Here is a 26720-nt window from a genome sequence, read left to right as displayed (position 1 = left end):
ATTTCTGAAAACCTTATGTCAGACTTATGAGAGAGCAAAGGTCACAACTGACATTCTTCATTTAAAAAGAAAAAAAGAAAAATCTAACATAATGAAAGAGGTAACCACTTCATGACGATGAAGAATATAGTTCCTAATCTATGGTGGTGATGAATTATGATGATAATTTTTTATTCGCGCTAATGAAATTAATCGTCTGTCAGTGAATGGCATTTTTGTAGTGAATGCTATAGCCTAAGATTCCTAACATTTAGCTTGTTCAATTAGTCTGATTATTTTGCTCCCACGTGTGTCAAAGACTTACAGGCACCCAAGCCTCTCATTTTGTTAGCAATTTTGCATTCGGTAAGCTGGAAAACGCCTCCTAGCAACGGTTACTATAGTGATTACTTACGTCATGCTGCAACGGTTACCATGGTCTTTATGACGTAAAGGACCCTGTAAAATGCATAGGAAACCCCGGATATAGGTTACCATGGATACTGGCGGGGGGAGGGGTGGGGTTTAGAGGAAGCGGAAGTGTTAGCACAAGCGGAAGTGGTACTGCCCTGAATACCCCGAGCAGCGAAACCGAGGACAGCTTGATACTCCAGTCGTTTAGAGAAAAAAAAGCAGGACTCAGAATATATTTAAATGTGAGTTTCATTGCTCATTAATTCCACGCATACGAAATTATTGGTATTGTCGATATGCTGGGGGATGTGCTAGTTCATATATACCTCTCATCATTGTCAATGGCGGAAGGTGCCTATTGTGGTTTGGGGCTGGTTACAAGGACTCTTTTAGGCCGAAGCGTGTAGTGAATAGTGTATTTGCTTTCGCATATACAATGCCCTATTTTTTAAGCTTGGAATGGCAATACACATTTGACTACTTATTTACGTATTCAATAAGGGTAAAGCAACAGTGAATACATATCAGTGACTGAAAGGAGTGGTTACCGACTTATGCGTAAATGCATTACCTGGCCGTCGTAAAAACTAGCCAGCTAATCGGCACTCCAATTTACTACGTTAGCTAGCTAGATTACATTATCAATCGAAATTTAGTGTGACCACTAACATAGGCCTTTAATGCTTTTAAACAGTCAAATGCCATTGATAACTGACGATGGCGCCAAAAGCGTTTTACAGATTTGGGCCCATTGCTGCACACGACTTTCTACCCCTCCATTTGAGTACATTCCGCAAGGGAATGTGAGTGAGAGGGCGTAGCTAACTAGCTGTTTTCATTGGGAGGCTACTATGTTAGCTAGCTACCTAGCTAGCTTGCTAATAAATACGATGGCAGAGGTGCCGCCGATAGCCTGCACTGCACTGCAGTATTAACTAGCTAGCTAGCTAGCCAGCCAGCTGCAGCAGCATGTACCATTTTATATCCTAATACATGTGAGCCATTGCGAAAAGAATTCTATAGGGAATGTGTTCATTTCAATATTGTATATGAGGTATAACTAAAATAACGTAACATCTGCACAAATGTGACTGTGACCGAGTTATCGTTAGGCCAATTAGCTCGACGTTTTTGTGGGCCTCCAGGGCTGGTCTCGATTCACGATGATCGCTAGCCACAGTGACAAATATTTGTCCTGTCAGATGTTTCAACATATTGTAATCATTTATCTTTACAAGATCATTCGCGTTAAATTTAAGTGCAAGGTGGTTATAATCTTAGGGACTCCGCTAGCTAACGTGGGTACATCTGCGGTGGGTGGCAGTTTCCGGATTTCGGTCTTTGTAGTATTTGCTGTTGTGGCACCGTTAGTTTTTACTGACATAGGTTAGGTAGCTAACAGTTGACTTCATTGATTCAAGTAGCCAACGCCCTGGGCGTTGTCACCGTTTTGCAAACACATATCTAGATAACAAAAAATAAATAGTAAGGATTACATCACCGTCCGATCATGGACACTTCAAATCTGGATGCCCTTAAAATGCTAGCATTTTTGCACAGTGATCGGAATTAACTGTTCTGTGTAGGCTTAGTCGTGCCAAACGATTTGTTTGCAATGAGTACATTTCTATCTGTAGCCACCCTTCAAGTTGTAGATTCTAGTGTCTTAGAAATAAACGTTGGAAATATTTCAAACTTATCCGCTTAATCAGCATCATGGAAATTTAGAATGTGTTCAGTAATGTTCTCTGCGGAGTGAATTCGGTAAATGATGTGCTTAAAATGGCGAATTTATGGCTCCTTTTGAATAAATAGGTTTCATCATTTAAATGCTTTTTGTAACAAAGAAAATGGGGAAAGTAGTGCAAGATTAATGTTAATTCATTCTTAACATTTAACTATTCTTACAGGAAGACACAAATCCTCATTCAAGCTTCATGTGATGTCAAGAAAAAAAAATCAATACGTTAGTAGTTATTTCCTAAAGTGAGGTGAAGGCTTATGGCTGCGCTTAAGCTCCTCCCTTATTATGCTTGCTATTATGACTAGTGACAATATACTAACACGTAATTTCCCTGCAACATATACATATTACTTAGGATGTAGGGAAACCTGTCTAGTATAACCTGCTTAGCTATTTCTTTTTACATTTTAACAGAAAGTTGCCAGTTTTACGCATACCTACTCACTGAGCCAGGCTGGATGTAGACTACCAATCCTTTTTTATTTCTATGTAGGAATTAATTGGCTGATTATATCTTGTTTTCTGCACCTCATGTTTCTCTGCGCCTCTTGCATAAAGTACCTGTTTTTGAAAAGTGGGGTGCGCAGGTGACATGCTGTATTCAAAAGTGTGGGAATAACATTAGTTACAAGTACTTTTACAATATAAAATGTATAATCCAGCTAGCACCTGCCCTTTGTTCAAGAACAGGTAAAAAAAAGATGCCAGTAAAGGTTGGTACCAAATACACAGGGATACAAGGCTATCAGGGATACAGACTAATTTTAAACTACAGGAGTGGTTCCGTTAGTTTTAGATTTAAACTTAGTTGTATGGCAGCCTATTGGTTATAGCTATAAAGAATAGCTAGCAAAAGTTTGCAAAATCTTTAAATAAATAATTGCATATTGCTTTTTATGAAAGATGTATGACCTGCAGTTTTGGATACATGCTGGACTGGTGACATACAGTTCTCCCATAATAAGGTCTGAATCTAATATTTGTCCACTGTGTGTATCATTCCTAATGGTGTGACCCAAAAAGCTTACCATGTAGCACAGCTTGAGTATTCTGTAGACAGTGTGTGTTGTACTCAATCACGGTCACTGAGTTGTGAAAGTAATTGTGTATTTTACATCAGATTTGTTTTCCTCTATAAGGATTATCCATATACATATTATGAATTACATTTATGCATGTATAGATTTTAATGTCACATCTGGGCTCACTAAACATACTAGATTAAATACTGCAGATATATATATTTTTAGTTCCTTTAAAAACCTACCGAAACATCTTGCTCATGTTGGCGGTGTAGAATAAGTTATTTAAAATGCACTCTGTCTTCTGATTTTTCACTTCTGTTTTGCTTTGATGGCATCAGATGGATGTCACTGAAGAAGCCTTTAACACTAATTTATTACATGGCTTCAGTTGGGTACAGTTGTCATATCTACTAGTGGGCTTTAACATCTTTGACTTTATTATGAAGAGAAGCAGTTTTTGCTTAGCCTATAAAGGCCGGCATTACCTGTAAACTCACAGTAGCATGTACAGATGTCACACCTTTTCCCTTTATTCTCATAGATACCATGGTAACAACTATAATGGCGCACAGTCTGGATGGGAATATCCTTTTCCCCAAAAATGCAAAGAAAAATCCATCAGAGTGATCAGTGCCATTCGGAATCAAGCCTTACAGCCAGTAATTTCAAAACACGTATTAAATGACAAAACATTTCAATATGCAGCCCATGATCAACAGTGCAAGTGATGCAAAGTGTTTCCAGAGAAACAGGATGGTTTGGACAGAGGTCCTTCATCAGCTATGCAAGCAAAGTGATATATAAAAATTGTGTATGCACAAAATTAAATTGGATGTGTCCATGAGTTTGATAATGTCTAAAGGAAATGAATGAATTATTAAATGTAACATTGTGAGGCTATGCGCAAAGCAATGTGAGAGCAGTGCAGCATATGACTAAGCTGGTTTTTCATATTAAACAGGCAGGTATATAACATACCTACAGGGCCATGTAGCATCAGAGACTTTATATAAATGCACTGATGCATTGAAAGCTGTTTCTCAAAAACTTTAACAGATTATACAATGGAGCAGGTGTCACGCTGAACACTCATTACTCATCTCTTTTAAGATGATCTTAACGCTATGATATTTTTTGGTAAGTGGTCCTGATTTGGTCCTGATAGTTTATACAGAACTGCGTGCTTTAGCAACCCAGCTGGCCAGACCAGTTATAGCTTTTAGCAGAGGTTTAACACACGTTCTTAAAATTGACCAAAAGCTTTTAATCTAAACAGTTTGTTTAACCTCTCTATCCTATAGAGGGAAATACCAAATTCAGTGTGCATGCTAGTCAGCATTGTGTAATATACATCATAAATGTAAGTTTGTTAATGCATTCCGACTTGTATGATGCATGTGTATGATGTTTGCCAGTTATTGAATGCTGAATCATGACTGTTAAAGGAGAGACTGGTTAAAAATAAGATAGGTTTCCTACTTATTTTATGGGTGATTTATCAATAAACATTTTTAGGTCATGTTTTGCTTTGCTATTATACTGTGGACACAAAGGTACTACTGCCAGCAAGTAGTGTTGGATAATGTCCAGAAATATTACTAGAAAATTAATTGAGTCTTGCCACTTCTCTGGATAGCTTTTTTCAAACCAATTTAATTAGTTTTTCATGAATTCTGCAGTAATATGAATTTGACAGAATTTTTGTTAAACTTGGTGGCATTTGATGTTTAAAAACACAAAAGTTTCACTCTTACCTGGTGTATAGTGTCCATGTCTTATTGCAATAAAGCATTTTCTTAAAGTCTGTGGTGTACCAGGCCTGTGTGCCAAGTACACACACCACAGTCTTAATAGACAGTAGTACTGAATGCTGCCAGTCCTTTTTGCAGAGGGTGGGGCATTATTGGTGACTTGTAATGTGCTTGTTGAGTTCAACATCCAGGGACAAACTGCAAGTAGAGCCAAGGTAAGTGAAGTCTTCCACTTTGTGTTTCCCAGCAAAGATGCAGAAATAACTGCTGATGGCATGACAAACTGTGGGTCTTCAGAGTTATAGTGACTGCGTGCATAGGCAACAGTCACTAAAGTCCCCTGTGAGACTGGCATCTGCAAACAGGTTTAACAGTTTCCCCTTGGTATTTGTAAAGGGAGTAAAGTCCATCAGTAGAACTGAAGACATGGAACAACAAAGGAAATGCCCTGTATAAGGAATAAGCCCTGCCCTACTGGACAGTCATACTGAACAGTGACATGCATGTTTGGGAGTGCCCTGTTGTCATTTTCTTAAATAGGTTCATAACGTCTTTTGAAGCATTCAGAAAAGGCCTGTTCAGCTAACGGGGTCAAAGGCTTTTGTTATATCACAGAAAACCATTTAGAGTGACTGATTGGATAAGCCTCTTTCTCCTGAAGCTCATGCAGTGAGATAATATTAACTATCAACTTTCCAGTCCTGGGATTCTTAATAGATGCAAGCAACAACAGTCTCAGAGCTAATCATTGAAACACTTTCCCTAAAGGAAATGGATTTTCCCATATTCAAGTACAGAGGGTTTTGCAATATAAAATAAGGAAAAATGCAGTCAGTTTTGTTGCCTTTTGATTACTTTATAGGGGGCTATGTTGACTTCATGGAACTCCTGCGGTACTATCCCCTTTTTCAAGATTTGTCGCAAGAGGGTTGTCTCTGGATCTGCTGATTTTTGGTGGAATTTCATTCCTCCTGCACATGGTTTTTGCAAGTCCTGATCATGAACGCTGAAAATCTGAAACGGTTTCAGTCTTGGCAAAGCAGAACATCGTTAGCTAGAATATTAATGATGGTTACATGTCATAAAGCCTTAGCAAAGATGTTTATCCAACAAAGCAAACGATAGATAATTAGAATTATTGGATTGCACTAATCAATTCTTTTTATTGCTGACTTGAAATATTAGGTTACCTGCTTAGCTAACATTATCCAATTTGCCTATACCACTTACTTGAATGATTAGTTACATTACAGATGTCTTGTATCTTGAAATTTCATAGGTGCAAGATCAAAGGTCATTTAAATATTCCATAAATTGGTAAGTCTTCAGTCTGCATTTGAAGGCTGCAAAGGACGCTGCTATAAGGACAGCCAGTGAAAATTTGTTCTGCCATCTGGGAGCCAGGAAAGAGAATAGTCTTGATGCTTGTTTTGCATGAGAGTCAAAGCATGGTGTTTCAAACTGAGCCATACTTGAGGTTCAAAGTATTCAAGGTATGGATCAGGCTCTGACCATTGTCATCATGTAAGGAGGTCCATTTTTGGCTTGGTAGGCGAGCATCTGGGATCTCAATCTGATGTGGGCAGCTACTGGAAGCCAGTGAATGGAATGCAGCAGAGGGGTGATATGTGAACTTTGGAAGCTCGAAGTCTAGTTGTGCTGCTGTGCTGTAGAGGTCTGATGGCTCGTAGAGGAAGACCAGTGGAAAACCAGTAGTAAGTTGCAGTAGTCTAGCTTTGAGATGACAAGAGATTGCTTAAGCACCTGCATAGCTTCCTGTGAGAGAAAGGGGCGAATACTTTGTATGTTACAAAGGAGAAATCTTGAAGACCGAGTCAGGTTTGGAACACGAGTTAAAAATGACAACTGGTTGTCCAAAGTTTTGCGTTCCTGGGTTATACAGATGTTACATAGCCAACGGAGCTATGCGGCACAAAACAATCTCTGAAGACGCTTTGCTGGCAGAAATGAGACAAGGCAGACTTTTATAGAACTTATCCATGAGAGACCATACACAGTCAGATTAGCTAATTTTTTTAAAGAAATTGTGAAAAGTAACAAAAAATTAAAAGGGTTCAGAGGGTTCAAAGCAGGGTTTGTAAGAATGTTCTGTCACTTATAACATTTCAATGTTAAAAAAAAACATTTCATTGGTAGGGTTGTTTACTTATTTATAATTATTTACATTTTGAAATTTTACAGGGATCTTAATTTGAATTGGGCTTAGAAATAATATATATATATATATATATATTTTTTTAATATGTCTTAAGTGTGTAGGTTTTTTTTTATTATTATTATTTAATTGTTTAAATTTTTTTTTCTAATGTTCCATGGATCTGTTGATTTATTTTTGGTATATACTCCAGTGGGCCATACCCTCTTCAGCAAGTCTGCCTGTTCCTCTGTATCTCACATTACGGCCTCTTTCCACTACAGCCTCGAAATGGACAAGTGCGACCTGGTACAGAAGGCTAAACTGGCCGAGCAGGCAGAGCGCTACGACGATATGGCTGCCTCTATGAAGGCTGTCACGGAGGGTGGGGGCGAGTTGTCCAATGAAGAGCGAAACTTGCTGTCTGTGGCATACAAGAACGTGGTGGGCGCCCGCCGCTCCTCCTGGCGTGTCGTCTCCAGCATTGAGCAGAAGACGGATGGCACCGACAAGAAGCAGCAGATGGCACGCGAGTACCGCGAGAAAATCGAGACTGAGCTACAGGACATCTGCAATGATGTACTGGTAAGGACTACTAGGGTGGATCTTCAAGTAATAGTTTACACACACAACCCATCATAGGATCTTCAGATGATGGTTTGTGTTTGTAAAGAAGCTTTTATTTTGCACATTAGATAAATAAGTGAGAATCGGTTGAGATCTGTTAAATGTGTGGTTAGTTGCAAAGGATTAAAGACTACAGTTGGCTCTCTTGGCAAAAAAAAAAAGTAGATGTCTTGGATGTTAATGGCTTTGTTCTGACATCAGTCCTTCTCCTGTGTTCTTCCAGGGCCTTCTGGAGAAGTTCCTCATACCCAATGCTAGCCAGGCAGAGAGCAAAGTCTTCTACCTGAAAATGAAGGGAGACTACTACAGATACTTATCTGAGGTGGCATCTGGAGAGTCAAAGAAAAGTAAGCAGAATCTGTGGCCTGACATTTTGTCATCTTAATAGAAAAATGTATTTTGCATGTATTACTAATCACAGTAGAATGTCTATCAAATAAAAGTAATTTCGGATACTATTGGTTTATTTTTAAACAGTATATATAATGTACAGATACCTTTTATATACTGAGAGACACAGGCATATTTGGTTAAGCTAGTAAATTTAGTTTTACATTTATGGCATTTACCCAAAGCGACTTACAATTATGACTGAGTACAAGTTTTCTGAGGGTTAAGGGCCTTGCTCAGGGGCCCAACAGTGGCAGTTCGGCCACTTAACCACTGAGCTACCACTGCCCCTTGGTTGATACACCCAAGAGGTGTATCCTTGTCCTTAATTATTTCTTTTTCTATTTTCCTTCACAGGCACAGTGGACCATTCTCAGAAGGCTTATCAGGAGGCTTTTGACATCAGCAAGAAGGAGATGCAGCCAACACACCCCATCAGGCTGGGTCTAGCTCTCAACTTCTCTGTTTTCTACTATGAAATCCTCAACACCCCAGAACAGGCCTGCAGTTTGGCAAAGACGGTGAGGGCAAAAAAATAGTTTGACACAAATATTAAATTAATTGCCTTATACTGTAAACTTGTATTGTAATTTTGTTGGAAACTCATAACTCTTTTACCACTTTGTGTATATCTCTACAAAATGAAATTTTTGTGAATATCTTAAAGCTCAAATAAGAAAAGAGACCTTTAGAGTTAATGCCTAAACCGCTGTCATTCATTGCTGTAGGCTTTTGATGAAGCAATTGCTGAGCTTGACACTTTGAATGAGGACTCTTACAAAGACAGCACTCTCATCATGCAGCTACTAAGGGACAACCTCACTGTAAGCATCTACGCCTACATCATAAAAAAAAACAGTTCCTTTATTCACATTATTATGGGGATTGTTTTGTAAAATCTGGATTAAAGTTAAATTTCAGTTTTTCACATTTCTGCATTATCAATGATGGTCATTTGAAATTTTGGGGAATGCACTATTTTAGAAAAACTTGTCAGAATTGTTCATAACAGCAATATCAGGAGACGGGGGTTTAAAGTGTTCGAAGCCACTAATATCTATGTCACAGAGTTATAAATTAAATAGCCATGAATGCGTTGCCTAATGCTTTACACTGCTTTTGCTGTAGTTGTTTGTATTTGTACTATAGATGTCTTGTCTCCTGGCTCCCATAATAAACATTATAAAGAAATTCCAGTTAGGAGCATTTCTCTAGAGAGAACCATTATTCTTTCAAAAGATACAAACATGGCTTTGTTTACTTTAGTGAGAAAATTTGCTGAAACTTTAGAAAATCAGTGGAATTCCCCTTTAGGCATGACTGTAGATTAAACGGTAGTTTTTAGGGGTTATACGTCAATTCTTTTAAGTAAAAAAGCATTTTGGGTATGGTTTCTCAACACAGGTTCAAGTTCTATGTAGATTGGTAGTATAACATTTGCTTTGTCTATCTTCCTATAGCTGTGGACATCGGAAAACCAGGGTGACGATGGGGATGCCGGCGAGGGGGAGAACTAAAGGCTTTGCACTTCACTGTTAAATCCGCCCACACTCTCTATCTTACACATACAGCCCATAGTACCCTGCTACATCCACTTCACTATGACTCCCCTTTCTGTATGCTAAGCAGCATGAATTGTACCTGACCTACAAGTGTCTGCCCCTCCTGAGATCAAGTGACAGGGTAACCTTCAGTCGTTCAAAATATTTCGAACGTATGTGTGTGTGTTTGTGTGTGTGGGAAAACTAAAAATAACAAAAAAGGTTAGAGAGGCCATTCTTTATCCATAATTATTTCCTTATTATTTTTTAAAAAGTCATAGTTCTCTATCAGGTTATGCATTGTAGTCCCCCCTAACATGTAGTGTACTGGCAATTGCTGGTTTTATTCAAAAGATTATTAAACTATCCAGTTAGTTTAACAAACACTGTGATGCTTATTTTTCTCCTTACTTCTCCACAGAACTGAATTATGGATAATTAACCTTTCTTGGAGAAGCCGTACAATTCTGTTGTGATCTCATACAGAAAGGAAGCAAACAGGCTGTATTGTGACACTGACTAACATCCATTACTGTTGTTGATGTGTAATGTTCACCATTTTATTTTGCATGAGTCTAAGAATGAAATAAAAGGGACCCTAGGTATTGCCATTCTACTTCTGTTCAATTACAATAAAGAACTGAAACATTCCATCAATACATCAGTATATAACATTGACCATAAACCCATTTTAGATCAGACTGGTGAACTGTCCTAATTTACAGCTAGCATAAAGGTGCTGTCAGTAAAACTTGCCAATATAAATAACGTGCCCCCACCCCCACTTTTTTTTTCTTTGAATGACCCATTTTAACACTTGTAAACATAAGAGTTTAATATAAATCTGTCTTGAACTAAAATGTAAACACACTTCAAAACAAATACTGTAATACTTAGTTTAAAGTTTAGTTTTTTTTTCTCCAAAACAAACAAACTGGTGGTTCATGGTGAAAACACCCTTCAAACTGTTAAGTAAATAAAAAATTATATTTAGGCTAACATGGCGCTATTTATGGTTTGACAGAGCCTCACTGTTTTCCCATCAATGGTAGAGAGATTGCTGCTGTGGATTTCCTGGCTGTTGATTCATATTGGCCCCTGACTGAATTATTGTCAATGGTGATTGTCCATTTCAAGTTTTTTATTTTTTATTTTTGTATAAGTGATGGGGTAAGGCATAGTTTGCAGCTGGAAACCGACCCATTCTGTGTGGCTTCAGCTGTAATTGAAGTGCACTGGCACTGCCAGAATTTTCTGCAGAAAAATGTGGTGCTCCAGTTAAGCCAACTTGAGTTCTAGTAATCCAAGCTCAACTTGTCTTCAATCTGTGTGCAGAACAGGCATGCAGATATGTGGACAAGTCATTGCTATCAAGAAACCTTAAAGAGGTTAGGTTAGCTGTTCAGTGTCACAATACCTTGTCACACCTCCATAACATTCCACTAGGTGTAGAACTCATCTGTCTCAAACTGAGGACAATGTTCATGCACTGAAGAAAGTCTCTCCCCTTAGCTGAACAAATGGCAGTTATTCTATGCTTGAGAAAAAAGTACAGTAGTGAATGTGGAGCCAAGCCTGTCTGTATATCTGGTATCTCCAATTGCTTTGTTTTTACTGACCAGTATTCTGCCTACAGTTAGCTTCTGTGACGGTTTTATCGCTTAGCGCGCACGTGGTTGTGAAAATTTAGACTAGCTTAAGAAAAAAAATTTAAAAGACCAAAAAAAAAAAAAAAAAAAAACCTACTACATCCTGGTTATTGACGTAATACTAGATTTGTGTATGTCTTTTAAACAGTTCTAGTTTCACCTTACATGTTATAATCAGGAAAATGTAAAAGACAATTTAAAGTGAAATAAAAGTTTTATCAGTTCCAGATTTCACTGCATTGTTTTTGCCAGTGTCCTCTTGTATGTATATTTATTAAGGCTTGAGTGGTGCTTATGCTGTACTTCCATATATACAAGCAAGTTAAGCTTTTTAATGCAATTGTGTTATCACACTAAACTCCATCCTAGTTTTCAGACTTTAGTCCTGCAGAAGTTAAAAATAAAGTTTCTTTATTATGACATACATACATGAACTAGCAAAACAAACTGACTGTGGATATACTCCAAAATGTCATTTAAATATATAGTAAAATTTTAAATGGTCAAGTAATGCCAAACATAAATGAGTGGTTCTGGCATGTTTGCTTAGCCTTAAAATGACACAACCTGAAGCATCTGCACATTCCATTACAGAGCTGTAATTTAATTTACAACTTCTACACCTACTTCTGTAGGCAACAGCCCAATGCACTTTATTTGCAATAAAGAGTAAATTAAACTTTAATGTTTGCTTAACTAAATCGTGTAAGCATCAGCTTTGAATTGTGGGAGTGAATTAAGGACATATTTCTAGCATGTGTGTACATTTAATACCCAATTCAGCTGTGAACTATTTCTTATACAAAGCACAAATGGAGTAAATGGTTAGAGAATCATTCTGATGAATACTTAGTTCCAATAATAATTTTATTTATGTACCCTGATAAAAGTACAAACAACTGCAGTAACAAGGTACATTAGTTAACTGCATAACAATCAATCATTCAGTTTTCCAGCCATCCAAGGAGCTGGGAATGGGTAGTTAGCCCACTGCTGATCAACCAACACAAAACCAGAACTGAGGGCATGTTTTTGATAAACACTAATCAAAATATGTCCACTTCATGAATCACTATCAGGACTACATGTATGCAGATGTGCTTCCATAAAAAAACATCACCACACACTCAATACACATTAAGGAAGAACCTCAAAGATATTAGGAAGTGACTATGTCCATTATGATTCAGTTAATATCTGAATGTCTCAAACGGTGGTGTAGCATTGAAAGGCAGATTTACTTGAGGCACTTGAACTGCCTTCCCCATGTCCATGGGAGTCTTACAAAAGTTATTTCATCTTCTGCACTTCCTGCAGTAGCTTCTGTGCAGCTGTGTTCTTTGGCTCGATTTTGAGTAAGCTCTTGAGATCCTCCGCACAAGCTCTCTTGTCCTAATGGGAAACAATTATCATTAATGACCATTAATTACAACAATTCCATTTCAACATCTGTAGCATTCCAGCACAGCACTGTTTACCATTTTTCCTGCCGAGACACACAACCCAATTCCTGAAATACTTAGTGTTAGAGCAAGGATTTAAAGACATCTTGCAGTACACAAGGTCCCAGAAGACCAGGAAATGGTGGACCACGGTAGGTGACCATACAAAGCTAATAAGCAATGAACAAGCTTTTGAAATTGGCAGAGTTCTCTGCTACCTACTTTGAGCTCCACGTATGCCTGTGCACGCCTATACAAGGCTTTAACATTAGCGGAGTCCAGCTGAAGAGCCTTTTCACAGTCCTTCACAGCTTCCTTGTACATCTTTAGAGACAAGTAGCACAAAGCCCTAGGTCCAGACAAAATTGACAGTTTGAGCCTTGCTGAATGTTGGAATTAATTTATCAGAGCAAAGGTTACCAGTTCTGGAATTAACTCTCGAATCCCTCAAGAGGATCAAGGGACAAAGACTGGCATGTTTGAGAGTTGTACCTGTTTGTGTAGGTTGTGACCTCTGTGGGGTCTTGACTGAGAGACTGTGTGTATTTCTCCACAGCTTTTTTATGCTCTCCTTTCTTTACAAAAGCATTACCCTCCTCCTTCAGCAACCTGGCCTTTTTATCATCACCAGCCACTGCAAATTAATCAAGTTAGGATATATTACTAAAATTAATCAAATCATAAACTAGTAAGCACAAACACATTCAGTGGCTACATGCAGTTTTTTCACCTTGATTACTGGTTTCCTGGACTCCATTCTGCTGTATAGTGGGGGCTGTGCTAGCAGATTGCAATAGTTTCTCTTTTATGGCCATTGGAACAGTGGGGATCGGAGGAAGCTTTTCTCGCCAAGATGGTCCATCCATGTCTATCAGAGCCTTTGTCATTCTAAACAGAAGGCAACATGAATTCCATTTTTAAAAATTCTATTTTTCACTTTCTGTTCACTTGCAAGTATTGGTAGTAAACTCATTTAAGATCTTATGCTGTAACAGTAAAGATTATTTTTATCCACTGCTATAGAAAAGTACATTAAATGCATACATTTAAAAGGTAAAAGACAATTTAAATTAAAGAGGACCTGACTTAGTAGAGAACTCCCAACTAAGCAGTAACTGTTTTTTATAAAACATTAATGTTAAAAACAGGAATAATACTTAACAACTACCTGTTGGTGCCATCATGAGCTGCAGGCAAGTTGCAGTCTATTTGTAAGACCGTTTTATAGTCAACATAGGCTTGTCTATATCTCTCCAAAGCCTCATATGATGCTGCACGTCGAAGCAAAGATTTAATCCCAAATGGGGCCAGCTCAAGTGATCTGTTTAAAACAAAATCATTCAGATGAAAACACACAGAACCTCTTCAGGGTACTGATGTTCCAATTAGCAGCATGTAACAAGTCTTAAAGAGATGTCCATTGAATCAAGTACAGCATTTCAATAAGATGAAGACTTTAAACTTGAAACATTAATTAGTCTAAACTATTAGACTAATAGACCCACTACACTCCATTTATTTTAAACCACTGTAGCAACTTCACTGTGAAACAACAAAAAAAATGTGTTTACAGTTGTCAAATGTATAGTTAAACACTTTAGTATTTGCATCTTAATGGATTATTGTTGGTAACATGAACAAGGGCTATTCATTTTGATTCAATTTTGATTATTAATTAAGTAATAACTTTCATAATCTCAAGGGATATTCAATCACATCTTAAAATGTGGATACATTATCCTGTATATTCCATGTTCTGTATTCTGTATTCGGTTATGTTGTATGTTCATCACAGCTACACTGATAATAAAAATTCTTAAAATCACTCCAGATGGTCAATCATCTGTACCCAAGATATCTGTTTCACATCTCAAGAGGAATATATGTGCTCTAACTGCTACAGAAAATTAAGGCATTGTTTTCAGGACCAGGGCCACAGTAAATAACATTATCACCTCCCCCCCTCCACATCTTCTTCAGTCTAGTAACACTCATAACTTGAAAGACAATTAAAGCCATGGAATATCTGGACACATATGCTACACAAACTTATCTGATCCTGTAGCACTTACGTAGTGCAGTCATTAATGCATTCACCGCAGTTTCCATTTTTCAAGTAACTGGCTGCCCGGTTTGAATACAAAATACTCAGATCCTGTTGGTTCTTTTGACCTGTGAATGGAATTGACAAGTTTACAGCCAGTCATCTGCTGAACACATTTTTATATTGGTTTGACAAAGACAAGTCTTTCAAATCATCATTAAAAAACTAACCGTAATACTGTGAATCAAACTTGCAGTTTAATTTCTCTCATGCAAGTTTGAGAGCAAAAATGTTAAAGAAAATGTTACATGACACTGTTTCAAGTTAGCACAATGACTAATGATGCTCACTGCTTTTTACTGTTTATTCTGGCAATATTTATGGAGCAAGATTTAGTAGAACAATTTTGACAATGGGACACCCTGAGAAGACACTCCAAGCAGTTAGAACTAGGGAGATCAAGCTATGTCTGGAGAGTTCTACAGACGTATATTACCTAATACAGGTGCATGAGGACCTGGAATAGAACAAAAACCTAGTCTGGACTGAATGGCAAACCAATGACCTACAAGTATAACCAAAACTTATAATTATGGTTTGTGGTTCATCACTTTTTTGTGCGACTTAGCAACTTGTATGCTCTGAGAGTAGTGTGAGATTATGAACATGTATATGTCACTAATAGTAAACAAGTCCCAACAACTGCAAAAAAATCTAATGACTTTCGTTTGTGGGTTTATGGTGTTGATCACATGCACGTGTCTAAATGTGGCTATAACAAGTTAAATTCAACAAATTATAACAAGTTAAATTAAAACTAAGATTAACTGAATTTACCCACCATTTGTCTCATATTTTCAAGATATAATACTATAATACTAATGATTTATTATTCTTCTCAGATACAGCAATGAGCTACTTCTTCTGACTACACATACCCTTTTAAAGAAATAAACTCACCGATCATAGTAAAACAAAACGTAAAAACGTTGAATAATTTAGTTGAAAGCATACTGACAGGAACATTTGGTTTATATGTTGAGTCACGCTCTGGACTCGGTGTTCCTGCTTTTCAGTTTGATAGCTAGCTAGCTAGAATAGCTAACACAGGTTATGTAACTTCCTAACTAGCTAGCTAGCTAGCGAGGTTGTGTGCTAACCAACTAGCTAGCTAGCTATCCAAAGACCGTCCACGACAGTAGCTTTCTTACCTGACTTCTGTAACAAGCTGATGGTTTGGCTGTATAGAGAGATAGCTTCTCCATATTGGCCGGCCTTAAAACATTCGTTACCGGCTTGTTTCAGCTCTGTCCATGACTGCGATCGCCGCTTCTGGGGCATTTTGATCACGCTAATATAGCCGGATGCAAAAAAGGATCATCATTAGGATCAACTATCTGACTAATATTGGCCCGCTCACTTCGTGATTAGCTAGCTATCAGGTTTTATTTTACTTAAGATAGCTAGCTAGCCAAGTTAACTAGGTAGTCACAAATTAAGCTTAGCTACATTAATACTTTATACCATGTTGGTTTCTTACCTCAAAGCTGCCGCTTGGGATGTGAAAAAAATATTAGCTAGATTGCTAGCTTTAGCTCGCTAAGTTATGAAACTGGTTTACTTCCCAACTATAGTAAGGCTAGCTAAAATCCGCAAACACAGATGTTAACATTAGATAACGTTATATCGAAATATAGAATTAGCTAAACAACGGTGAAATAAAATGTTAGCTAGTCAGCTAAGCTAACTATCCGTCCTCCTTGGTTAATAAATAAAGCGCCACAGCAAAAAAATAAAAATAAAGTTTTAAATTCCTTATATAACGCTAGGTAATGAAGAGGCGCACCAATAAACACTGCTGCAAAGTGCTGCTTTCTGTTCTTCTGATGTATGATCTACGTTATATTTCAACTAAAATTCAAGAAAAGTCTAGAAAATTAGCGTTAGCTATCTACCTTGCTGCTCTTTAGAAAGCACAAGCACCATACCACGCTTACCGGCTCAGTGGCTGGCTGGCTGGCTAGTCTGAAAAATTAGTGTCGTATTTCGGTTTCAATTCTCAGCACAGGGCGGATAGAGTTGCTATTTCGAGAATAGACCGAATACCTATATGGAATCTCGAGTCACAGAAGTAGATAAAATGTTAGTAAATGGTTGACAGAAGTAATAATACATGTACATTTAAATCGTTGTATTACAATTTTTCTTCTTTACAAGATCCATAACTGGAAAAAATGAAATTCATAAATACGGGAATTAGGTTAATTTGCAGCCTGCCATGCACTGAGAAGATTTTAGACTAACTTCAAAAAGAGAGATCGATGCTCAACTCATAAAAGAAATTAGATATTTTCACTGCCTTTGTTGTTGAAAACCTGCTGTTTATTTGACAAGAATGAATAATGTAAAAACAAATAGCCTATAAGGCTACGATTTTTCATAGATGTATTTACTTCTACAGTAGGTTGAAAGTGCAAATAAAAATGGCGGAACGATAAGGTGTTACTGGGCCTGGTGTAATGAAAAAGAAAGCAAAATCTATTACTCTCAGAGACCACTGGTATACTATACTATATTATCTTAAAGGCTCTAAATCGTCATAAAATATTCAAACAACTATCCAACAGGGTGTTAATAATAACATTAACAACAGGGTGTTGTTAATGCAGATCCTAAATGAAACTGGCCAGTGGTGCTTATCCATCCAATATCATGGGGAAAGTGGTGTAGTCCTTCGTGAATTTATGAGCTTCATTATGAGTTTGTGAGAATGTGACAATTTAGATAACTGTTACTGTACCCTGCAACTCTAGAGATGTCACATGTAAAAAAATTTAACACGAAAAGTTCAGTTATCACCCATTCCTCGTCATGCATTACTGCGGGAGTTGTCTCCTGCATTGCTTGCAAAAGATGTAATCAGCTTTATATTGGAGAAACCAAGAGAAGGTTTGCTGATCGTTGCGTTGAACACCTTGGGGTCATCAGAATTAAGGATTTGTCGTTTCCAGTGGCGAGGCATTTTAATGCTAATGGACATTGGATTAATGAAACAGGCGTATATTATCTGTTTGCCAGTTATTGCTATGACAGCAATGAAATTAGGAAACTCGAATAAAATGAACTGATCAACACTCTCGCAAATGTTGTTGTTTAAACATCTACTTTTCTTATATATGCTGGTTCCTTCTCCTAGACATTCGAACCATTTTGCTTACACAGTTGAAGAAAGAAACCTGCCCGAAACGTACCATTTATCTGGAATCTTTGTGTATTTCATTACAATTTTGCCTCTCTCAATTTTGACATTTTGTCTGAATGTAGCTGCTGCAATCATAACCTTAGGTGTTTACTATGCAGATTGTGCGAGGACAGAAATTGTGACTTTGAGGTCAACTGGCACTGCCTTTTTCCTCAAAGATTATTGGGAGGATTTATTTCATTGTTATGTTACTAATATATTTTTGTAGTTAGAAAACAAAGAAAACAAAGAATACGGAATTTGTTGTATTCGATTGTCGCACTTATGTTGAATTTCCATGTCGACACGTGCAAGTCTTTACACGATCCGCGTTGATCCTTTACGTGTAATTTGGCCTTCCGGACATACCGTAATCTAACTTTTCTGGTCGGGCCTCATATTCAGCGAATTGGTACTTCACCCTGGACGTTTCCCGTGAAGGTCGTGAATTTAAAGGGTGAATTTTCCAATATTTGTTCTCTTAGATCTTAGTAGGTCATTTAAAAAGCGTAGTATGTTTAGTATTTAAGGCAGTAGTGTTTCATTATATAATTATTCTGTATTTGAAAGGTGTCATCTAAAACCTGTATTTGTCTTGCTACCTAGCCGTTAGCATTCTAGGTAGCTGAGTATTGTTTTTGTTATAGGAAGCGTGCGGTTATCTTAGATAGCTAGGTTAGCTAGCCAGACAGCAATTTCCAACTTACATGAAGTATTAAACCTTCTTAGTCTTATGATTATATGTCTATTTATTTATTTTGTGTTGTCAGTGGTTGCATAATTGTTAACTGTTGGTATTTAGGTGGCTGTGTTTTTGGATTAGCTAGCTAGCTTGCTAACGTTGGCTAGCAAGGTTATTAAAGCCATTGCCGAGGTTATATAATATTGAGAATAATTATGTCTAGCTAGCTAGCTACCTTACTGTTTTAGTATTGTAAATTACTACTATCTAAACGCTTCCTTCATTATATATTTAGTTTATCCTTTATTTTTGACTAGTGTATGGTTAGCTCGGTTGTCATGACATTTTTCTTGCTAACTCAAATGGGTTCAAGATGCACGCAACACTATACTGTAAAAAGAAGTAGTTACACGTAGCACCGCACATTAAACAGCGTTTGCAGCTGGTTTCCGAGAGGCTGGCAAAATGTTTTACAACACGTATGCTACCTAACATGTTATTTCTTGTTTCATTGACATTCGGAATTGAAGTGATTGTAAACCGCGGTGCTTCCTCCTTAGCAATGGCTAACTTGTGTTCTTAGGTATTTCAGCATGTCTCTTCCAAAGCCCATAATGAGGGGTCTCCTCGCCAAGCGTTTGAGATTTCACTTGCCCATTGCTTGTATTATGGCCTTGTTGGCAGGAGCTACATTCAAGGTCAGTTTGATTCTCTTTGTCATGTTTTGACCAGCATTGCCACCTTCAGTTCTTGTGCTTTTTCTGTGCTAAGATACCTGCAAACCTTGACTACTAATTGATGATTGTACTCCCCCCCGGTGATAGATGAGAACACTGGTTTAGACTGTGAAACTTAGTCCTCACATCATGTCTTGCTAAATAGCAAAACAAGCTTTAGAAATCATTTTGATGTGATTTTTAAAACTAACCTTTGTTCTCATGTTTTGCAGTTCACAGTAGCAGAGCCCAGGAAACAGGCTTATGCTGACTTCTACAAGAAATATGATTCCATGAAGGATTTCAATGCTATGAGGGAAGCTGGTGTTTTTGAAAGTGTGAGACCCTCTGGTGAATAAAATTGTGAGTACCTGGCAACACATCAATAATGAATGAATGTATGTTATATAGGTAGTTCTGCTGTAATCAGCAACCACATGAAAAATTCCTTGTTTGTTAGTCTTCACTTGTTCCAAAGTTGGGCACAAACTCTGATCATCTTCAAATAATTTTTTTTTTTCTTTCTTTTAGGTGAGTTCTACATCTGCATTCCTGCTCTGATCCTGGACCTTGATTACTGAATGTGAACATTGGTGTCCGATGTTCTTGTGAACATACTAATAAATCATTTTGAACCTCTGTCCAACAACTCCTGGAATCTTTCTAAAATAAAATGTCTCTTGACCCTCTGTTGAATGTAATCTGTCAGCAACTGTGAATCAGTCAATGTAATCAAATAAAAATTATGTAGGATATAAATGCAAAACAAAATGAGGAGGGTGAAACTTGGAGTATTTTAAATGGTAAGTTTGTGATGCTTTGTAACAGGTAACAAATATTATTTTATTGTCACATCTGACTCCCAAATTTAAGAAAAGGTATCCAGTACCAGATTTTGGATTTGAGGTCTGGATTTATATACTTCTGATACAGAGCATTGTTACTCAGACCTGACCCTTACATTAACAACTGGTCAAGGTTGTTATAACTGCATGATTAGATTGGCTATAATGTCAGTACACCTGACTCCTAGTTAATGGTAATGTGGAAAGCCTGTAGGAATTGGATTGCCATGAAGTTAAAGTAGCAGGCATCTAGGGCATGTAGTATTTTTATTTAAATAATCTATAAAAGGAAAACAGTATGCAACAGTTAAGGCCTCATGACTCATCACATTTGTGGGATTTTGTTTTATCTATTTTGGGTGCTACCCTAGCAGTCACTCTAGATGTAAATAATACATGTCCATGAAATGCCATTCGTGTGTGTGTGTGTATATATATATATATATATTCTATATATATATATGAAATAAAGACAGATATAGATTGGAATTAAAATGTAACAGTATGCCAATTATCTGTAGAAAATGGACATAATGGTTCCCGCTTTTTTTTTTTTTGATAATCACATTTAAAAATATTTAAGCAATATTTTTATATAGTGTAGATTTTATTAGTATCTTTTCACTCATGTTTTAATACTTGTATAATTGTGACATCTTTTAATGTGAAGGTTATTTTCTTTGTGTTTCTCATACGCTAACAATGTCCGAATTCACACTGATCCAGAAGGTTTTTAGCTTGACCGCTCCAATCTATGTGGACCATGGAAATGCAAGCAGTAAAAGTTCTTCAGCGGACATTGTTTCTAGATCGGCAGCACTGGGAAACGTTCGATAAAGCACTTTTACTAAGAACATGTAATTTACAAACCATATAGCCTCCTTTTTTTCGAAAAAAAATAATTCGTGCAATATTGTGTTCTATCGTTATATAGTTAACCATTATTTTGAAGCAAGCGGAAGTTGTCAGACCAAGTTCAATGTGTGGCAATATCGAGACATTTTGAAAAGCTGTCAGACAAAGTAACGATAGCCGTTGTTTGATTCATAACGAAAGTTTTGTGTAGAAGCAACTAATTGTAAGTGACTTGCACCGTTCTTTGTGAACATTGGGTAAGTTGCCAAATTATCTTAGGCGGTAATAATTTCCCAACTAGGCTATCTTGCTTGATAGTCCAGGCTTGTGGCGTATGCAAAGGCCTTTGTTACTTAGCTAGCCAAAGACTCGAACGATCATGTTTTTAGGTTTTTTTTTTTTCTTTGATTTTGGCTAGGTTTAACACAAGAGTAAAGATGGGTATCTGTTAGCTAACGCTAGCTACGTAGGTAGCTTTGATATATGCAACAGCATTAGCCAGTCGTGGTCACTAGCTAATCGTTACTTTTTTTTTGGTAAAGTGTAATTAGCCAACTAGCTAGCTAAATGAGACTAACCGTTTACACTCGCGTACGTCAAGGGCTAGCCAAGCTAGGTTAGCTAACAAGATTGGCCTACGTATGACCTAGGATAGCTAGCTAGTTAGCTAGCTAACCTAAATAGTTTTTGTGTTTTTTCACACCAGCAATAGGCTTTTACTGCAAACAAAGTGAACGTTAGTCTTTATAGCTATTTGTGTAGACTGAAGAGTGCGCAAGATCCTCGTGAGCTGTCAAACGTGCACTATTGACATTAATGCAAATTACATAGCTACCTAGTGTAATTCGCTAGCGTTATAACGGTAACAAACACTTAGAAAATTAACAGAAATATTCTTCCTATTTTTCTCTTTTGAAATTAAACCTGCATTTAAATATATGTTAGCCTACATTGAATAGTGCGTGCTTAAGTGTTTCTTTTCATCTGTTTTCCTCGGTCATTAACTATAAATTGCTTAAAGTTCCAGCGCCTGTGGTCCATAGAAATATTAGGTTCAGTCAATTTTACCATATTTCTTTATTGTATTTGCTTTATTCTTCTGGGCTCTGTTAGATTGGTACCTTTTAAAAAAAAAAAAAAAAAAATGGCATTATGAGTCTTATGACAGAGGCCCCAGATGAAACAAATGAAGCACCTTTGAAGGTGAAGATGATGGCCTGAGACTGCAAGCATGTTTTTGAAACAATTTTAGTTTCAAAAATAGGGGGAAAAAAAGGATTGAATCATTGCTGTAACAATTTTTGTTTATTTATTGAAACATTTGATATGCATTGCTCTGATAGAGAAGCACCGCTAAATTCTTCTGGTGTCCTTTTCACAGATGCCACCCTAGAGCAGCTGACCAGCATCTGACTAAGGTCTGAAACTATCAGCTTCTTAAAACCATCTGGTTGCAAACGTTACACACGCCACTCCTCTTTCTGGCCCACACATGAGCGCAGGGTTCCATTTCGGCTGCTCTGAGCGCCATGCCTGACCGGGATAGTGCCTACCTGGCAGGTGGCGGTGGAGGTGGAAGTGGAGCAGGGTCTGGCACAGGAGTAGGGGAGGACGGCGTAGCTGCCTCAGGTCTGTCCGGAGGCGGAGAGGTTCGAGGAGGGGTTGGAAGTAGCTCGACTGCCTGTGGCACGGGCAGTGGGGCGTCTGGGGCCATGGGATGTGGTGGTGCCCTGGGCAATGGCCATAGCTGCCTTGGAGCAGGTGGAGGATTCGGCTCAGGCCTGGCACTGGATGGCGTGTGCCGTGACTTTCTGCGCAATGTGTGCAAGCGTGGTAAGCGCTGCCGCTACCGTCACCCAGACTTCAACGAGGTGCCTGACCTGGGCGTTCAGAAGAACGAGTTTATCTTCTGTCATGACCATCAGAACAAGGAGTGCGTGCGCACCAATTGCCGCTTTGTCCATGGCTCCAAGGAGGACGAGGACTACTACAAGAAAACGGGCGAGCTCCCTCTGTGGCTCCGGTGGAAGGTGGCAGCAGGCCTGGGCCTGTCACCCGCTGACCTGCCGCAGAACCGTGGCGAGGCGCCCATCTGCAGAGACTACCTGAAGGGGGAATGCCAGCGAGGCAACAAGTGCAAGTTCCGCCATGTGCGCAAGGAACTTGAGCACGAGGCCCCTCGGCTGGGTGTTGGGGTCGCGATGGGTGGGGTCTCGGGTGGGGCTGGTGGGATGGTGAACATGGGCGGTGGGGGTTTAGGCGGCGGCGGCAGCGGTGGTGGCGGAGGGGCTTGTGGTGGGATGTCGGGGCTAGTGGCAGGAGGCAGCGGGAATATGATGGGCATGGGGAGCCCCAACCTAGGCGGCTGCAGAGAGCAGGGTGTTTGTGGTGGGGGAGGGGGAGGCTCAATGGGAGGCTGCTTGTCGATGGGTGCTGCCGGGCAACGACGCTATGACAGGGGCCCCTGCTCAGTCTATGACCCACTGTTTGAGAACGGGCTGTTTGAGGCTGGCCCACTGGAGAGCCCTGTGGACCACACTGCTCTCCAGCTGAAGAGGAGGCGGTTGGAAGGGCTGCGATTGGCTGATGGGGCTGGTGGAGGCCACTATGACCTGGGGGTGCAGGCCACCCTGAACACTCGACCACTAGAGTATCGTCTCTTGGAGGAAGAGAATGCTTTACTTAGGAAGAGAGTGGAAGAACTGAAGAAACAGGTGAGGATGAGATTGTGGCAGTACACTGGATATTTGAAGAGAAACAATTAGGGTTAATGGTGAATCACCATTTGAAATTCATTTAAAATAAAGGGTTTTAACTTTAAAAAAAAAAAAAAAAAAAAAAAGATTTAAACATTTACACAAATTGCTTTACTTACCAGAAGGCTGAGTACTGCTAAAATGCAAGCTAATTGCTACCGCTTTTAAAAATTAAAATGTAATTATGTTCCACTGAATGGTAGTGCATGATTTCGTTGTGTAGTTTGACCATGGGCATGACACGTGATTCCACTTGCCAATACCCCCTTCACCAATTTTATTGTCCACTCACTGTGATTTACTTCTCATTTGTACAAAAACTCATCTTTTGCCACTTTCATTGCATGTTTTGTTCCACTCCCACAATCCTCTGCCCAGGACCTTTGGCAGTTTGGGCATTGACAATAAAAACAAAACGGGGAGAATAATTTGCTCCACTCTGATGTAACGAAAATGTAGCTTTCATTTGGGTCTCAACAATGTTTAAAGAGCTGCTCTTGTAGTGATGGCATGCAGTATTTGCAATAGTTTTTCAGCAGTTGGTGTGAGATTGTTTAATTGGATGACTTCTGTTTTTTGTGTGGTGTTAGGCAGGCCTGACATTTTAAAATACATTTAGAGCTTTTACATTGCATGGATAGTTTATGATTTTCAAAACATTTCAATAATACTTTCATAAATAAGCATTTATATAGCTGCCTAGATTATTTTGCTCTTTAAAAGAGCAATGTCATTTTTTTCTTTACATTATGAAACACCTAGTGGTCTAGATGTTTCAGATATTCTTTACTATCTATTTTAAGCATGGTTGCTTCCATATGGACCACTTTATGGAGCATAAATGGTTTAATTTGTGGACTACAAAGCTTATTCATCATCTAATGTGAGCTGTACTTTGTAGAAAAATGTAAAAAAAAATCACTTTCATAAATAGTTTTCTATTTTTGTTGGTAAAATGACATTTCTCATTTTTAAATACCATAAAATTAAGCACGTCTGTGACGTGTCTTGGGAAAAATACTAAACTTGTAAAGAAGTTTTGTGTGGCTCTAAGGTTTTGCAAACATTTTATCAATTGAATTTGTCATGTAAAAAGCATTAACTTGCATCTTTTGGACCATTGAATGAGAAGAGAAAATGTTTTTTCTTTACACCTCAGGTCTCCAACCTCGTCGCTACCAATGAAGTCCTGCTAGAGCAAAATGCCCAGTTCCGCAGCCAGGCTAAAGTCATGACCCTCTCATCCACCCCGGCTCCATCTGAGCAGAGTCTGGCGCCCCCTGTTGGCTCTGTAAGCTCCTACAACCACAGCATTGCCCAGACTCACACCACCCTGAGCAGTGCTGGGCTTCAACCTCGCCCAGTTACTCAGCAAGACCTGGTAGCCCCAGCCGGAGCTCCTACCGCTCCCCCAACTAATGCGGCCCCCCAAGCTGCTCCTCCTCCCCACCTGAACCCTGAGATTGCCCCCCTCTCCGCTGCGCTTGCTCAGACCATCGCTCAGGGCATGGCCCCACCTGTTTCCATGGCACCTGTGGCAGTTTCGGTAGCGCCGGTCGCCGTGTCCATGGCTCAGCCAATGCCTGGAATCACAATGAGTCACGCTACAACGCCAATGGTGTCGTACCCCATTGCAAGTCAAAGCATGAGGATCACGACCCTTCCACATTAAACGATGCCCACCCTATGAAAACTCTTACAAAGATTTGTGCTCACACACCGACTAACACATGCACAGACTCCCTATGGATATTTTAGAAATGCCTATCCAGTAATTAGCACTCTGAGCTATGAGGATACTCCAGGCACATCCCTTTAAATGAAAATACTGTGGTGACTTGACCAGTGAAAATATTGCTGGTGTGCTTGACCAGTTTCCTATCAGTGTACTTCAATGGGCAGTTATTGGCAGACTGACTGTGAACAAGTAAAAAAACAGTTTGTTTTACCTTTCAGAAGAACTAACTTTTTAATCTCTTTCTCTGAAAGATAATGTACAATGTTAATAAGTTTATCCAAAACAGGTTGTTGAATTTGATAGCTCTTTGTTTTAGTCAAATTTTTTTTTCTTTAAAAATGTTTTTTTGTTTGTTTTTTGGATTTGTGGGTTGTTTTTGTGTGAAGTGGTTCTTTAATCCTTTTGCACAAAATGAATGAATGAAAATCTCAACCACAATGAGGTCTATGGCCTTTTTTTTGTGTCAGAGTAAATAATACAGTATATGCACCTAATTCTAAACATGGTCATCTTTGAACATAAGACTGGTTGAAGAATATGAAAATTAATCTTTGCACACAGCATGCACTGAACACAGACTTTTCACTAAACGCTATTAAAGAGTACCATTGATTTAGACTCAAAAATGTCAAAATTGTTTCTGGCCTTAGTGCTATAAAACCCCTGCAATTGAGACTTTATCCAGTTTATGATCAACAGTGAATAGTTTATTGCAGATTTTTTGTCCTATATCTTTTCCCATTTTTCCCCTAAACAAAACATTTTTGGTTATCAGAATTGAATTTCAGTTTTTTCTTGCTTAGTTTTAAGAATTTTTTTGAAGGGTCACAGGAAAAAATGATTGATAAATGTTTATGCCAAAAGTAAGTGCCTATTACAATGTGAAATTGTGAAAATTGTGTCTATAACAACTTAAGGTTAAAGCTTTGTAACATTACAGAAGTGAAACTAAATATTAAAGAATCAGAAGTCTCATGGAACTAGCATAATGACTAATGTTTTCTGGTGTTACCATATTTTCTGCACTTACTCTGAATACATAATTAAGTTAATCTGGTTTCACAGAAGTAGGCCTTACGAGTTGTAGGGTTACTGTAATTAAAGCATATCAGACATGTAATTAAAA

At 38.4% G+C, this 26720-nt stretch overlaps 4 protein-coding genes across 6 annotated transcripts; 3 read left to right on the top strand and 1 right to left on the bottom strand.

Annotated features, from left to right (window-relative positions):
• The first annotated feature begins 517 nt into the window (after positions 1-517).
• Positions 518-11367, top strand: ywhaba (tyrosine 3-monooxygenase/tryptophan 5-monooxygenase activation protein, beta polypeptide a). The gene is made up of 6 exons (XM_027004973.2): positions 518-635; positions 7353-7653; positions 7919-8042; positions 8443-8606; positions 8814-8909; positions 9546-11367. The coding sequence occupies exons 2-6, from the start codon at positions 7360-7362 to the stop codon at positions 9600-9602; spliced, it is 735 nt and encodes a 244-aa protein (XP_026860774.1). The 5' UTR covers positions 518-635; positions 7353-7359; the 3' UTR covers positions 9603-11367.
• Positions 11368-11669: 302 nt separating this feature from the next.
• On the bottom strand, positions 11670-16850 carry tomm34 (translocase of outer mitochondrial membrane 34). Of its 3 annotated transcripts, none has more exons than XM_027004972.2 (8): positions 16759-16850; positions 15973-16112; positions 14790-14889; positions 13886-14038; positions 13448-13605; positions 13210-13351; positions 12940-13066; positions 11670-12667 (listed from the first exon to the last, which is right to left on the bottom strand). In XM_027004972.2, the coding sequence occupies exons 2-8, from the start codon at positions 16100-16102 to the stop codon at positions 12566-12568; spliced, it is 912 nt and encodes a 303-aa protein (XP_026860773.2). In that variant the 5' UTR covers positions 16103-16112; positions 16759-16850; the 3' UTR covers positions 11670-12565. The 3 variants fall into 3 exon arrangements, with proteins under 3 accessions (XP_026860773.2, XP_026860771.2, XP_026860772.2); XM_027004970.2 differs by having other exon boundaries at positions 16302-16797; XM_027004971.2 differs by having other exon boundaries at positions 16717-16781.
• A 1501-nt stretch (positions 16851-18351) lies between these two features.
• LOC113574231 (cytochrome c oxidase subunit 6C-1) lies at positions 18352-20049 on the top strand. Its single transcript, XM_027004999.2, has 4 exons — positions 18352-18459; positions 19268-19382; positions 19634-19763; positions 19932-20049. Exons 2-3 carry the CDS (start codon positions 19278-19280, stop codon positions 19757-19759), a joined length of 231 nt encoding a protein of 76 aa, XP_026860800.1. The 5' UTR covers positions 18352-18459; positions 19268-19277; the 3' UTR covers positions 19760-19763; positions 19932-20049.
• A 944-nt stretch (positions 20050-20993) lies between these two features.
• zc3h10 (zinc finger CCCH-type containing 10) lies at positions 20994-26580 on the top strand. Its single transcript, XM_027005020.2, has 3 exons — positions 20994-21357; positions 22482-23814; positions 25016-26580. The coding sequence occupies exons 2-3, from the start codon at positions 22630-22632 to the stop codon at positions 25526-25528; spliced, it is 1698 nt and encodes a 565-aa protein (XP_026860821.2). The 5' UTR covers positions 20994-21357; positions 22482-22629; the 3' UTR covers positions 25529-26580.
• The last annotated feature ends 140 nt before the right edge of the window (positions 26581-26720 follow it).

This window comes from Electrophorus electricus, chromosome 3 (assembly GCF_013358815.1).
Source record: "Electrophorus electricus isolate fEleEle1 chromosome 3, fEleEle1.pri, whole genome shotgun sequence".
Classification (NCBI taxonomy): Eukaryota; Metazoa; Chordata; class Actinopteri; order Gymnotiformes; family Gymnotidae; genus Electrophorus; species Electrophorus electricus.
Note: the sequence above shows the minus strand (reverse complement) of the source record. Positions and strands in the feature narration are given on the sequence as shown.